Source organism: Lagenorhynchus albirostris, chromosome 13 (genome assembly GCF_949774975.1).
Source record: "Lagenorhynchus albirostris chromosome 13, mLagAlb1.1, whole genome shotgun sequence".
Lineage (NCBI taxonomy): Eukaryota > Metazoa > Chordata > Mammalia > Artiodactyla > Delphinidae > Lagenorhynchus > Lagenorhynchus albirostris.
In genome coordinates, this window is record NC_083107.1 from 60,108,580 (window position 1) to 60,124,377 (window position 15,798).

General features: G+C 34.6%; 1 protein-coding gene across 5 annotated transcripts in view; it reads left to right on the forward strand.

The window, feature by feature from the left end:
* HEATR5B (HEAT repeat containing 5B) overlaps positions 1-15,798 on the forward strand; it is an 86,488-nt gene that overhangs the window by 23,689 nt on the left and 47,001 nt on the right. For 4 of the 5 annotated variants that reach the window (XR_009544208.1, XM_060169784.1, XM_060169780.1 and 1 more), the window contains 8 exons: positions 1,055-1,207; positions 2,265-2,364; positions 2,906-3,015; positions 3,862-4,028; positions 4,731-4,906; positions 7,408-7,513; positions 9,250-9,440; positions 12,297-12,456. Coding sequence is in view for 4 of the 5 variants with exons in the window: in XM_060169784.1 (XP_060025767.1) it covers positions 1,055-1,207; positions 2,265-2,364; positions 2,906-3,015; positions 3,862-4,028; positions 4,731-4,906; positions 7,408-7,513; positions 9,250-9,440; positions 12,297-12,456 (1,163 nt within the window). In the remaining variant the exon portion in view is untranslated. The remainder of the gene's footprint in view (positions 1-1,054; positions 1,208-2,264; positions 2,365-2,905; positions 3,016-3,861; positions 4,029-4,730; positions 4,907-7,407; positions 7,514-9,249; positions 9,441-12,296; positions 12,457-15,798) is intronic. The other variant, XM_060169781.1, reaches the window with a different exon arrangement.

Genomic DNA, 15,798 nt, shown 5'->3' on the forward strand with positions numbered 1-15,798 from the left:
AAAAAATGGTAATGATGTTTTTCTCATCATTTGGTATTAGATTTCTCTTTTTGGTAATTTCTGTTTATGTACATTTAGTGAGAAAGGTGTTAGCAAAGTTTCCCCTTTGCCATCAGAATAGCCATGGTCTAAATGATTAGCCTAGTATTAATGTAAAGAGATGAGAGTATGGGGCATATTCCATGCCCAAAGTAAAGACCAGTGACATGATTTTAGTAGCGTGATAAAGTCACACTTAAACGGCATCTCCCATTGGTGTTGCTTTCTTGGGGTTATCTTTATGCACTTCACTTTCCTAAGTGCTATGACAAATCTGAGATGCAGGCAAAGTTTAGCACTGTACATAGAACAGAAATATGTTTTATCATTGTGATAAGGTGTGTCCACTTTTTACTTCACGTGTTTGGCTTCTACTATAAAAAGTATGCGTGTGTGTGCTACAAAGTTACTCACTGCTTGATGCATCTACCTTTTGGAAATTAAACCTTGACTTCATTTTTTAAAGAAAATAAAAAGTGGTAACTTTTTTTTCTAGAAATTTATGTTGTGTGCTATGTTAAATGAATTCCTTAGCAATGGAAATATAGGTTCCTGGTTCTAAATATACTACTCCATAGAACTAAACTAACCATATAAATTGCCCTTAAAATGGAGTAGTAAATATATGTATGTGTTTGGGAGTGGGTGTACATGTTTATATACATATATAATATTTATAGAAAAGGCATCATAAAATGTGTCCCAGATATATTTTATCATTGATAGAATGTAATCCATCATTCTGAATATATTTGGGTAATTTCTTTTAGATGACTTTTTGTGGATTTGTTTTATGTTGGATGCTAAAAATATTGATAGTTTTTAGGTGAATTTTATTATGCTTTAATATATATTTTACTTACTGAATAAGAAACATTTTGAAAATGTTAATATTAGAGACAAAGATACAGTGAAATGATAGATATTGTTAGAGCTTGTTTGGGGCTCTTTTCTTTGACTTTTGTTTGTAATGCTATATATATGTATGGTTTGGTGTTCTCATTTTCTCTGTCAGGACCATCTGTTGTTCGTTACCATCTGCCCAAGATGTTGTTATTGTGGCGAAATGTTTTCCCTCGTTCACTGAAGGAATTGGAGGCTGAGAAGGCCCGAGGCGATTCTTTTACCTGGCAGGTAACATTGGAAGGTCGTGCTGGAGCTTTATGTGGTAAGAACTGAAAGGACTGCACTTTCAGGATATTATTTTCTTACTAAAATATTTGTGAAGTGAAGGAAAATGATTACTTCAATTTTTTACTTTAATATATAATGATGAATCTGTACACTTTTGGATTTAGAAAGAAACTTTATAAGTAATCTGTACCAGTTTACTAATTTCATAATAAAAATGAAGCTGAGACTCTGAAAAGGAGGTTAGAGTTCATGATCAATTAGGAGCTGGAACAACCAAGGTGTCTTAATTCCCAGTTATTGCATTCTTCCACCTGAAGAAGCACTGGGTCACCAAGTAAAAAAGCCCAGTGCCTATTTAAAGGAAAAAGAAACAGGATTACCAAGGTTACTGAGTTTACAGTTAGTTTTTTCTTAATGGACAGATAGCTGTTTTCTCCCATCAAATCTGCAAAAGTTGATACGTCTTTTAGATACCAGCATTTTAAAAAGTATGAAAGTTGTTTTTGTTTGGGAGTCAGCAACTTACAGGAAAGGCTCAAGTTTTGTTTTATTTGAAAACTAGAATTACACAGAGTGACCCTGTCCTTTTTTGCTTTATCTGAGGGTGAAAAGTGCTTCTTTTTTCAAACTGTGGGAGACAGATGTATACTTAACCATAAGCGCCACAGGGCAAGGTGTTAGTTTTGTTCCCACACATCTAAGAGCTGGTTTAGTCTTAGCTCTACTGCTAAAGAGCCAATAAAGCTATGTCCTCTCACTGGGCCATTATGTCCACTGTTGGTTCTGTTCTGAAACAGCTTTTTTTGTAGTTATCTGAATTCACGTGGGATCATAGACTTCTGAATTCTCGTTCACAGAAATCTTTCTAACAGACATCTTCCCTCCCTCCATTTTTGCTGTCCACTCTTCTTCCAGCCTTTTCTAATGAGTTTTCTCTAAAGTTGCAATTGGTTCTTCTTTTGGTTTGACCTTGTTTTAGAACTTTATATTTTGTAATAATTAAAAATTTTAGGTACCTTTGTATAATTTTATAAATTTGTTCATTCTCACAAAAGCTGTTTCAAATATGTCTTTTTAAAATTTTTATTTAGCAATGAGGAGTTTTGTTGCACATTGTCCTGAACTCCTAACTGAAGATGTGATTAGAAAATTGATGACCCCTATTGAATGTGCCATGACTATGATGTCACAGTAAGTAGGCAATTAGGACACATTAACATCCAATTTTATATATTTATAAATAGCCATGTTTTGTAATTCCCTATAGTATCATATAGGAAATGTACTAAATTTTATTTGTGTGAAGTGACTTTAAAAATTTCAGTAGCGGTGTGGATTGAAATAAAATTGTATTTTATTTATTTATTTTAATTATTATTTATTTATTTATTTTGGCTGCACTGGGTCTTAGTTAAGGCATGTGGGCTTCTTAATTGCAGCATGCAAGCTCTTAGATGCAGCATGCATGCGGGATCTAGTTCTCTGACCAGGGATCGAACCTGGGCCCCCTGCATTGTGAGCGTGGGGCCTTACCCACTGGACCACCAGGGAAGTCCCTAAAATTGTATTTTATAGTGTTTCTGTTACTAACAGTAAAAGTCACAAAATAAACTAAAAGAAAAATGTAATACTTATCAATGTACTTTGATGGTACATTGATACATGGCTGGAAAAAAATGTAAGTAATGCTTATTCTAATAAGCTAATACTAATTATACTTTTGATATTTTAGCATTCCATCTGTAATTAAAGCCCACGGAGCTCATCTGAAAGCTAGTGCTGCAATGGTCCGTTTAAGACTTTATGATATCTTGGCGTTGTTACCTCCAAAAACTTATGAAGGTAAATAAAATTTATGGATGTCTAATAAAAATTCTTCAGTATACCTTTGCAGTTCTTCACAATATCATAGAGTTCTGACCATGTAAAGGAAGGCAACCATTTTCCTTTTCTTCATACATAGTAGCTAACACTTGTTGAGCACTACTGTGTTCCAGGTCTCGTTCTAAGCCCTTAACAGGTATTAGCATCTTTGACTCTAACCACAACCTTATGAGGCTAAAATATAGCTTTCTTTAAAGATAAAGAATCTCAGGTACTTAGAGGTTGTGTAACTTGCACAAGTCTGGGAGGTAGTTAAGTGGCAGAGCTTGGATTCAAACCCAGTTGGTTCATCTTCAGAGTCTATGCTTTTAATGACTATCCCAACTGTTATAATACAGCCAAAATTTAGGAATCTGGAGGGAGAATAGTAATGTACTTTTGCAGAAGTTAAATGTCATATAAAATGTTAATATTCCAGTGCAACCATGCCCAAGAATTTTGATATGCTGTGGTTCAGTGTTTACACATCGTTAGGTAATTAATAGTAAATAATAATCATCATATTTAATATATTTAAAATAAAAAATCTTTTCTCTATTTGAGTTTTTGATTACTTTAAATAATTTGGGCTAAAAGGCATAATACAATAACAAAAAAGGAAGTGCCATTATTGTGTATTAAAACCAGTGGTAAAAAAAAAAAAAAAAAACCAGTGTTAAAATATTTAATACTGGTTTTTCTTAAAAGGGAACGGGGACTTAATTATTTTACTCCTGTTGAACATATTGCTGCTCTTGGTGGGCAGTGATTGTCCTTTTCTTAAAAAGTATTCTCTGTAATCTGACCTGAAGTTCTGTTTTTTAGGCTCTTTCAATGCACTTCTTAGAGAACTGGTAGCAGAATTCACTTTGACTGACAACTCAGCCAACACAACTACTTCCCTCCTCAGATCCCTCTGCCACTATGATGATAGTGTTCTTCTTGGTTCCTGGCTTCAAGAAACTGATCATAAATCAATTGAAGACCAGGTAGTAAGCTATAAAGTGAAATGAAATACTAGCTTGATTGAAAAACAATGGTACTATTACACATTGTCATTTAAAAAGAAAATATTGTAGACTAAGGTTTAATTTTCATTTAGCTTTCTTAGACGTTTAAAGATACCTTCCTAGGGGTGGATAAATAGTGAAAAAAGGAAAGCAGCCACAGTTAGAATTTGGCGAACTGTCTTTATTCAATATTCTGTGTATTTAGGTACACTGTGGTTTCATTGGCAAAGATCAGTTTTGACTAGCTTTTTGGTTTTTGGTGTTTGTTTTGGTTTAGTTTATTTTGTGACAGGTTAGAGAGGAATAGGATTTAGTAGGTTGAAGATTTAGAACCTTTTTTGCCCACTGAATACATTATTTCTTATGTACCTTTTAAAAAGAGTTACTAAAAGGCCGCTTTTAAAAAATTTTTTGCGGGTTTAAGTTATTCCTGACATGATTTTGCTTACACATTACTGCAAAAATGTTTTAGAATGAACAAAACTTTTAAAAAAATTGCATGAACTGTTGTGACTTTTTTTAATGGCCAAATTATATCTCTCTATTTAAAATTTTTCAGATTTAATCATTCTGTTCTTTCATTGTTACTTTTTCTCTCGCCTCCCCTGTTTTGTCACGCCCAGTACTTGGTAAGTGAATTTCCCAAAGTGGATCTTGAATGATTTTTATGTCCTTCTTTTGCAGCTCCAGCCAAACAGTGCATCTGGAAGTGGGGCTCTGGAGCATGATCCATCCTCCATTTATTTACGAATACCTGCGGGAGAAGCTGTGCCTGGGCCTCTTCCCCTTGGAGTTTCAGTCATTGATGCTTCTGTGGCTCTTTTTGGTGTAGTGTTTCCTCATGTTTCTTTTAAACACCGGTTAGTATAAAGTCAATAAGGTGATTTTAGTTAAATATAAATTATTTTCAAGCAGTACATTTTCCCAACCAAGCTAACTCTTCAATAAGAAGAGTTTGAACAATAGTCTCCTAAATGTAATAACATAAGTGGCACATAATAAATTGCATGCAAACTCCACATAATTTGAAACTGTTTTTAAAATTTGACCCCATGTACTAGCATATGATATCCACTTGTATTGTGAACTCGGTCTTAAACAACAAAATTTTCATTATAGTAGTTTGTTTGCCAGTTTATAAGTAGGTTTGCCTGTATCTTTAATTAGGGACACCAGTTTTCCAAGTCTTGTTACTGAGGAATTAAATGAATGAGAAGTCTACTCCCTAATATGACATTTGTCAGATGGTTAAAGTCTGGAACTTGGAACACTGAAGTAACTGATTCTTTTTTTAATAGGAACATTTTAATTTGCTATACTTTGTGTCCACAGATACCATACTTAACTTAGTAAGCATTTTATATACTTACAGTGATTTTCCCAGAAGAAGGAGTAAAAATGAATTAATGCAAGACCTTCACAGATCAGGTTTTACAAACTATGCCTTAAAAACATTGTTGTAGTTGTATAGAAAAGATAGCATATCTTTACATATGTAGGTTAGTTGATTAATTGGTTTTTAATTTGAGGGGAAATTTTTAAATATGAAATTTTACTTTATCCAGATATCTTTAAGAACATTTGGTTGCCACATAAATGTTAAAGATCATTAAAGGTGAAAGGATCTTATAAGGCATCTACTTTAATGTCCTTGTTTTAAATCTAAAGAAATCTAGGTCTAAGAGTTCGTGGTTTGTCAGAAATTATACAGCTAGTTATGAGACCTGTAACTAGAATTCAGGATTATCTTTTTTTAAAAAAAAAAATTTATTTATCTATTTATGGCTGCATTGGTCTTCATTGCTGTGTGTGGGCTCTCTAGTTGACGTGAACGGGGGCCACTCTTCGTTGTGGTACGCAGGCTTCTTGTTGCGGTGGCTTCTCTTGTTGCGGAGCATGGGCTCTAGGCACACGGGCTTCAGTAGTTGTGGCTCACGGGCTCTAGAGCGCAGGCTCAGTAGTTGTGGCACATGGACTTAGTTGCTCTGTGGCATGTGGGATCTTCCCGGACCACGGCTCAAACCCATGTCTCCTGCATTGGCAGGTAGATTCTTAACCACTGTGCCACCAGGGAAGTCCTCTTAACTTTATTAAATCACTTTTGTGGAACCAGATGAAGTAAAAATACATAAGTTCTATTAAAATATGTAACATAAATATCCAGGGATGTAGGAATCAGTGAATAAATTATGGAAAGTTGATAGGCTGGAATACATTTTACAGAGACAATGTTTTGATATCAGAAAATGCTCATTATATAGTGTTAAATGAAGAAGGTAAAAGGCAAGAAGTGATCCCAGTTTGATATTTTAAAATACGTGAAAATGTTCAATGGTTATTTCTAGGTAGGAACTTTTTGTTAATATTTTTCAAATTAAAAGAAATAAATATAGTAAGGAAAAAAATTTGTTTAAGTCATGTATTTGAGGTCAGTTATAGGCACATGATGTTTGATGGCCATGTTGGAGACCATGTGTGTCTTTTCAGGCGTGTGCTTGAAAGCAGTGTGGACAGTGCCCTGCTTCTTCAGCATAGATGTGGATCTGTGTCAGACAGGTGTACAAGTGTCAGCTTTAGCCCCAAGTACCTCTAACTGGAGTTCCTGCTGGAGGCTAGATGTTTTCTTCCTATGTGATTTTTGAAGAATGCTTTGACCTGAGACCCATGGCCTTTTATAATTGAGCATAAATCCTTCCAGTGAAATTTCCCTAGATTCCTTTGCCCCACCTCTATTCTTTTTAGAAGAATCTGATATGACCTCATTCTCTTTAATCAGAAGAGTCTCAAATGGCTGTGATTTGGGGAAGAGGGATAACTGTCTCATTTTAAAAATTTGAAACAAGAGAACCAATTCACCTCTGATTTTTCACATTTAACAAAATTGACCAAAGCTAAATCTTTTTAAAAAAAATCTCCCAATTAGCTTCTAAAGATAGGACACGAGGTACTATTTTCTTCTATGTGTGAGAGTATTTTTTAAAGAGAAAAAAATTATGCCACATTTTAAGATTTCCAACTTAAAAATCTTCCACAGAGATGCACAATTAATGATTGTTATTCAAGAAACCTTGAGCACCTACTTTATGCCAGGCGCTTTGTTGCACACTAAAGACCACTGAAATTATGACATTATTTTGCTGATTGAAACTTAATATTAGTCCCTTGTGTTGTGCCAGTTAGTAGTTCATGTCCGTATATTAATTCAGAAGTAGGAGATCCAGTTTAGACCAGGGAATGAAGTGAAAAGAGATAGCATGGGGCATTATTTGTTAAACAGTCAGCTTATACCCTTCTTCTTATCTCTGTTTTCTGGGCCAGGTTTGAATAAAAAGTATTGCTAATGTGATCTTTATTGTTACAGATTACAGATGTTGGATCACTTTGCCGAATGTGTTAAACAAGCCAAAGGTGTTCGCCAGCAGGCTGTGCAGCTTAATATTTTTACAGCTGTTCTTAGTGCACTAAAGGTATTTACTTTTAAAACATAGCAAATATTCTGAACTAAGATTTTATTTTATTTTTTATTTCTATTTTTTTGTGGTACACGGGCCTCTCACTGTTGTGGCCTCTCCCATTGCGGAGCACAGGCTCTGGACTCGCAGGCTCAGCGGCCATGGCTCACGGGCCCAGCCGCTCCACGGCATGTGGGATCTTCCCGGACCGGGGCACGAACCCGTGTCCCCTGCATCGGTGGGCGGACTCTCAACCACTGCGCCACCAGGGAAGCCCCTGAACTAAGATTTTAATTAATACCTTTAATATAGTAATTCAGACATAACTAGACTATTACGTTTATATGTATAGCTCTGGATAACCATGCTTTTATATTATTTCATTTAAATTACTAGAAACTTTATATTAGGCTCATTGTATTTAAATAAGTATTTTATATTTTAGTAATATTAAAATTCATATTTTGATTTGATACCTCAAATTTTACAAGTGCTGGTATATTCAGAATTTTCAAACATGTCTGACTAATGAAATTTGGTATTCTATTGAAGGCTAACTAGATAAAGCTTAAGTTTGATTTGTGGTTTAGATCATAAAGCAGGAGAGGCTATGTTTGTTATGTAGTTAAAAGAGTGCTGCATTTAGAGATTGTGTTCTGGTTTAGCTACTCAATAGGTTTCTGTCTTGTATAGTTCCTTTAGCCTTTTTTAAACCTCATATTCTACATGTATGAAGTGAAATAACAAATATTTTGCTTATCTCTCAGAGTTCATGTACTGTACTATGGAGCTTATAGCCTCTCATGATGTATTTGAAAAGTCATGTTATTCAGCACTAAGCTTATTATAAGATATCACTGCTTTAAAAGGGCAACAAGTACAAGTGTTTAAATGGGCATGAATTAAATCACATTTTGTAAACTTCAGGGAAAAGGGATGTAGGCATTGGTTATACAAATAAAGGCTTGTACCATTTATATAATCATTAGTATATGCCCTTTTCAGAGACCATCAGCTACCAACATCTGAGTTTTTTAAGAAAGGAGTGGGGTGGTCATAGTTTCCCTCAGTGGTTGGAAGGTTGGTTAACAGCTGTAATATTGCTGTACAGTATGTATTTCTTCATATATGTGCTCACTAATGCCTCTGCTGTAGTTAACATTTTCCCTAGCTACCATGACTTATATTTTTGGTCTCAAGTAAGTAATTTAAGTTCCAGGACAGTAAGTGTAACTAGAAGAGAGATATTAACATTTAGTATGATGAACATTCATACTGATTCAGTTCAACATTCAGTTACTGATTATTCTTACCTCATTTTGTCTTTAGGTATGTATTGGGTATACTCTTTATGACATAATTATCGTCTCTGGCATTTTTATATAAATGTATCAAAGTTTCATGTTCATGAGGCCTTTTCCTTCCTTAAAGTTATAATGATAAATTTCAGTCAGTTAAATAACAGTTGATTTAATAATACAGTGTCCTTTATGTATAAAAACAACTTTTAAGTATTTGTCTTTGGATAGAGACACTCCCAGGTATTGTTGGTTTTAGGGCTGATTCAACTACAGCTATGTAATATATCATGTTGTGAAATCCTGTTTAGGAAAGTGATTACTGTCAGTCTAACATGTATTAATTCTAGGCATAGTATATGCATGGGAAAGTTGGCTGAAGAAAATAATGTGTGAAGATATATGTATATTTACAAAGATTGCAGTCCTTTTTTTTTTTTTAAATAACCATAGGGCCTGGCTGAAAACAAAAGTACTTTAGGACCTGAGGAAGTTCGTAAATCTGCTCTGACACTAGTTATGGGGGCCCTTGACAACCCAAACCCCATCTTACGATGTGCAGCAGGGGAAGCTCTTGGAAGAATGGCTCAGGTGGTTGGAGAAGCAACTTTCATTGCTAGAATGGCCCAATATAGCTTTGACAAGTAAGTGGGTCTCTTTATCAACAAGTAATTTTCTCTCATACACAAAGATGTCTTTTAAGTTATCAGTAATTATTAACTGGACTGTATATTTTCCACATGGTAGATACTTTCAGTGTGGTGCAGGTTTCTGTTTCAGCTCTTGAATGTTACATAACAGAATCAAGAGGATTGTTAGTGACGGTGTCTCTCAGTTATATGTAGTCCTTTTCTCTTATCTCTGCCCTCCCACACCCCCCGCCATTATTCTTTCTGTTAATTTTCACTTTTTGGGATAAGCCATTCTTTTTCTAACTACTACCAAGTTTATCATTTCTTAAATTATCCCTGAAACAGAGGATACATTTAGCATTAGCTTTTAAGAATTTCTTGGCAATATTAATTTAAAAGAGTGATCTCAGAGATCCAAATAAGTATGATTAAGATGATAAATGCAGTTATTAGTGACTGTTGATTGTTAATCAAGTACTTGAAGTAGAGCAGTTGAAAATCAAGAGTGGTCAAGAATTAACACTTGAGTTATGTAAATTACTCATTCTTTTTTTTTTTTGCGGTACGCTGGCCTCTCACTGTTGTGGCCTCTCCTGTTGTGGAGCACAGGCTCCAGACGCGCAGGCCCAGCGGCCATGGCTCACGGGCCCAGCCGCTCCGCGGCATGTGGGATCCCCCCGGACCGGGGCAGGAACCTGCGTCCCCTGCATCGGCAGGCGGACTCTCAACCACTGCGCCGCCAGGGAAGCCCAAATTAATCATTCTTAAGTATTGTATATTTTGAGGATTAATTATACCAAACTATATCATAATTATTAACAAGAGAGAGGTTGGGAGAAGCAGTGGTTGTGAAGTAGTGGTTCGGAAGAAGTATTTTCTGAACTCTTGCGTATCTGAGGATGGCTGTTCTTGTCTTCACACACAGTGGCAGTTTGGCTGGTTTAGGATGATGCCCCAGTGTATTGTTTGACTCACTAAGGATAATGTGAGCAGGCAGAATGTAGCTAAACCATTCCCAGGCACTTAGTCTTCTGCAAGATGACTTTGCTTATTTTCTAGCAATAGATTAACTTTGCCTTTTCCAAGTGTCTCTCATTAATCCTGAAATCAACTTTTGTTAAAGAATTTTTAAAAGTTAGAACCAGTCTTAGCTACCTGTTTCATGGTTTGTGCTCTATTAATAGTAGGTAAAATAAGAGTGTATTTCTTTGGAAAACTGACTGGTTAATTTTTCTTTAGTTACAAGTGGTTTTAATTTATAAGTGCTTTAATACCTATAGGAGTATTTATACTTATTCTGGTAAAACACAAGGACATTTCATTCATATTCATACCTGTCTGGTTAATGGTTTGCAAGTGTTCTCAGTGCTTAGTTTCATTAGCTTTTCTAAATAATTTATTATGATCTGAAATTAATTAGTACACAGATTTTGTTATCTGTTTTTTCACATTTTAAGTTATCTGAAATTGGGATTTGTCCTAAAATCTCTAAGAAATGTCATAATTATTTGTCAGCATTTTTTTCTTTTATACTGTTATATAAAATAATGGTACATTAAGAAAAATCTGTGGTATCTTAGATTTGACAAAATCTGGTTCTATTTTGAAAAAGCTTCAATATCCTGCAACTTCATTATATCAGACTTTTTTATCAACATTATCTCTTGCTGATATAGTATCCAACTATGAAAAGCCAAATCACCTATACATACAGATCTGTCAGCTGTTTTTGCACGTTAAAATCGTATGCCATCTTAGCATTAAGACTGGAATCATTCCTATAAACCGTTCTCAGTTAATAGGGAGTAACTCAATTGCTTAAGACCCAGTTCAGAAAAAAATAAAAACCATTACTGGTTAAATTAGTTTCCATTCAAATTGAAAATCACTCTGAGACCCCTGGGAAAGTATATATATGATATATTTTTGTATCTTAGATTACTTTATTGAATAGATGACTGTCACTGAGAAAATTGGCTCAGCTTTTTTTTAGCTCACTGAAATGAACTCTGAAAAGTAACAATCTTTCTAATCTGTATAAGGCTTTTTAGAATTCACAGGTTGCATTCATTCTTCTTTCATTCCTCAAAACAACTGCTATATAGGAGTAATGATAATGTTCATTTTACAGATGGAGAAACTGAGGCATAGAGAGAGAGAGATCACTTATCCAAGGATATAGTATATTAGAAATACTGCTAAGGATGGACTTAGTTCACTTCCTTCATTACTACATTTCTTAATGTCTGTTCCATCGTGACAGCACTTAGAATTTTTCTTTCTTTGCCATAGGCAAACTGACCAGCCAGAGTCTTGGTGATGGTTTTTCATATCTTGGCTTTATTTCATTTTTATGAGCTTGTGACAGAAGTTTGATCATGGATGGCTTATTGAGAGTTATAATACAGTTTTGAAAATGCAGCCAAAGTTGCTTTCTAGCCTCCTTTGTTATTTTAGGAGTTTTGTTCTTAGTGGTATTTTAATGTTTTCTAATAGTAACTGACTATGTTGGTGTGTGATTATGAGTCATAGTCTTTTTGTCTTATTTGTCTTTTATTTAAAACACCAATGGTAAAAAATACATTTCAAATGGCTCTTGTCTTTTCAAGGAATAATTAATCTTAAAAGCTGTGAAGTTGTAGGTCCTCTTTCATATTTCTCTAAAGGTAGGCTTTCTTCAGTGAAATGTATGACTTTAACCAGTTTAAAGTAAATCTCTAACTCTTGTTAGTGAGTAGAGAAAGAAGTAATAAAGATTGTAATCTTTTCTGATTTCCAGAATAAATCCCTTTTATTGTGTGATTCATAAGCTTGTTATTGCCATAGGGAAATAGAAAAAACAATCCCTGAAGCATAACTCTTTTCCAGATTGAAATCAGCTCGAGATGTTGTATCCAGAACTGGCCATTCTTTGGCTCTGGGCTGTTTGCATCGTTATGTTGGTGGTATCGGCTCAGGACAACATCTGAAGACCAGCGTCAGCATTTTATTGGCTCTAGCACAGGATGGGACATCCTCTGAAGTCCAGGTATAATATGGATTTGTTTGTTATGAAATTTTTTTGGATAAATTAATTAATTAATTAATTAATTTTGGCTGTGTTGGGTCTTCATTGCTGCACGCGGGCTTTCTCTAGTTGTGGAGAGCAGGGGCTACTCTTCGTTGCGGTGTGTGGGCTTCTCATTGAGGTGGCTTCTCTTGTTGCAGAGCATGGGCTCTGGGTGCGCAGGCTTCAGTAGTTGCGGTGTGCAGGCTTCAGTAGTTGTGGCGCACGGGCTTAGTTGCTCCGCGGCATGTGGATCTTCCCGGACCAGGGCTCAAACCCATGTCCCCTACATTGGCAGGCGGATTCTTAACCACTGCACCACCAAGGAAGCCCTATTATGAAATTTTAAAATATTATTTTGAGGAAAATTATTTGTAAAAATAGTATTGATTCTGATGGGCTGTTAGGAAAAATGTCTTAGGGTCTTTCTCTGTCATTTTGCTTTATGAGTGTATAAAAGGAATTTGTATCTGAACCTAATCCTAAAGTCTTTCTTATTCTGGGAGTTTAACCCATTCACAACATTCCTTGAAACATGATTTCTTTTTATTATTTATCATCCTTTGTACATGTTTCCTCTTCTTTGTATTTCCTTACATTTGTTGGATGATCAAATTTCTTTTAATAGCAGTCTTCTCTCTCTTCTCTAATACCCTAACCCAGGTACAGTGTTGGCTGAATCTTCAGGTGTACTCCTTGAATTTCTTTTTTCTCTCTTCTTGAATATTTTATACAAAAATAGGTATAACTACAATAAGAGGCAAGAACTTCACATGTGTGAAAATATCCTTGATTTGCCATTTCCCAGTGATGCATCTAAAAATATCGAGTATATGAAACCAATAACATTCAACTCGCCAGCTTCATATTGGGACTCAGAAGCTGGAATAGACAGGTTTGATTGCCATTACTGCCTGTCATTAGTTTGTTAATAAATGGGTTCCTTCACCATAAGAAAAGAATGCAAAATCCACCAGAGACTTCTTCGTCTACAGTCTTAGTTTGCCTTTGACTGCTTGGTAAAGGTTTCCAGCTGTGTAAAGCACAAAAGACCCAAAAGGACTAAAATCAAAAATGAAGTAATGTTGCTCCTAAAGAGGTGCTATGCTGTTTTTTGTGTTTTTTTCTTAATGCTGTTTCCATAGTAATCTGGAAGAAAAGAACACAACTGTGAAATTATTTTACCTAAGAAGTTGCTGCTTTCTTCTTTTCTGTCAACGAGTACGTGCTAGTTTTCTTTCCTTTGTCTTCACCTTTTTCTCAGCCCTCTCTTGCTTTAATTTCTTAAAACTACACTCCTGTAAGTGACTGCTTCACATGATTCTTTTTCTATGACATGACATCTTACTGTAACGTGGACCACTTATATTTCCTCAGAGCTTCTGTTTCAGCTCACATCTGCACAAGAATAGTATGGTAGCATTCTTCAGTTTTTTCTAAAGTCTCTTCTGTTATAAGAATCCTAACTCAAAATTTATACTTTCCAGTCAAATTATTGTATACATGTATTTAGTTGTAACTACTAGAGATTTAGTCTTCAATAATGTTTTCTTTTTTGTATCCTCAACTCCTGTCTTCAGATCTTTGTTCTTATTTTATTTTTACTTGATAGGAAAACTTCCTTTAGCAATAGTAATCTTAGAAAGGGTCGTTGACTGGTGTGCTTTTTGATTCCTTGCATATCTAAAAAAAAAAGGCTTTATTCTGTCTTCAAATTTGAATGATATTTGGGTTGGGTATACTGTTCCTGGCACACAGTCCTTTTTTTCATTATTCATAAATGTTTCACTATTTTTTGTGTTGCGTGTAAGAGGCTAATAGTAGCTTAATTTTTTGAGTTAAATTTCCATAGATATTAACATCTCAGTTTTTCATCAGCTATCTATAAAAACTTTCAAATATGTTCTTTAAGAAGTAAAAGATAACATATAAGCCAATAATCAAAACAACTGATGTGCAACTACTCTATTTAAAGTTTCTCTGCAGTGTGGCTTTGAATATTCAGATATAAAACTTTAATGATGAATTCATTTTCTTCTTTTACACAATGGATATATTTCACATGCCCAAAAGACATTGGTTTATGTAATAAATTTCTGAATTAATGATGCTTATGGACATCATAACTATCTTTTTCCCCATCTTTTTATTGCTAAAAAACTTATCTGAAATATGTATGTTTGTAACCTTATATTTTGGTTTCACAGTGTGTAAGAATTTTTCTCTCTATCCTTGCAGCTTAGAAATTTCATCAAGTTCTATATAAGTTTATCTTTTCTTTTTCTCTTTCTGGTACTTATTTATATATTGAGTCTCTTGTCTTTATCCTCATTATTTTAATTTTTTTGTATTTTCACTGTGGGTTACAGGATAATCTTCCATTTGAACTTCAAGATAATGATTTTGGTATTTAACAATAATTCTTTTTTTTTCCAGTTTTCTACTGAACAATTTAATATAAATACTGGGTGTGTGTTTGTTTTTTAAAAACACTTCTAGAATCTCCTTTGTGCTTTAATTATTTGTCTTAAAAATCCTTATCATAGTTTTATTAAAATACTTTCTTTTGTTTCTTCCATTAATTTTTTTCTCCAGGATGTGTATTCTGGTTTTCCTCCCTCAAGCTGTTATATCCCTATTACTTTTGTCAATAGGTGTGGTTTCTACACATAGTTGTCCAACTCAGGTTGCTAAATTCCCTAGGATTGGAGTAGATTGATAGGTAATAGAAATTAAGGTATGGATTTTTTTTCTGCCATGGTGGTAAGTTGGGTAGCTTCTCTGTTGAGACCTCTCTGTCCTCAGCCCAGTAGTGCAGCTCTCCTTTGGGGCTGCCAACAGCAAAAATAAAAGGTTCGTTCTTTAACAGGTGGATGTGGGCAGCTTAAAGGACTTTGCGTTTTCTTAAGCCTGTGCTGATTACAGTACATTGCTCTGGGTTAGTTTTGCAAATACTATTAGCCACTAAGATTATCTGTGCTTAGTAAACAAAAATTTGGGCCTGAAATGGTTTGATGCACTTGAGGAACTGTTTTGTGAATGTCATTGCTCGAGAAATAGATCTAAGTGCAGAACATTGTTTTATTTCAGATTGTTTTATTTCAGACTAGTTTCTTAGTAAAACTCCAACAATACAGGCAATAAAGATATATTTGATGTCCACAGCAACCACTAAATCAAACACTTATTATATCAGTCATTGTTTTTTGGAAGTATGAAATACATGTACATTATAACAGAAAAATGAGTTCATCAACAAAACTGTTTTTCTGACACTCAAAGCCACACTACAGAGAAACTGTAAACATAGCATTTGTACATCAG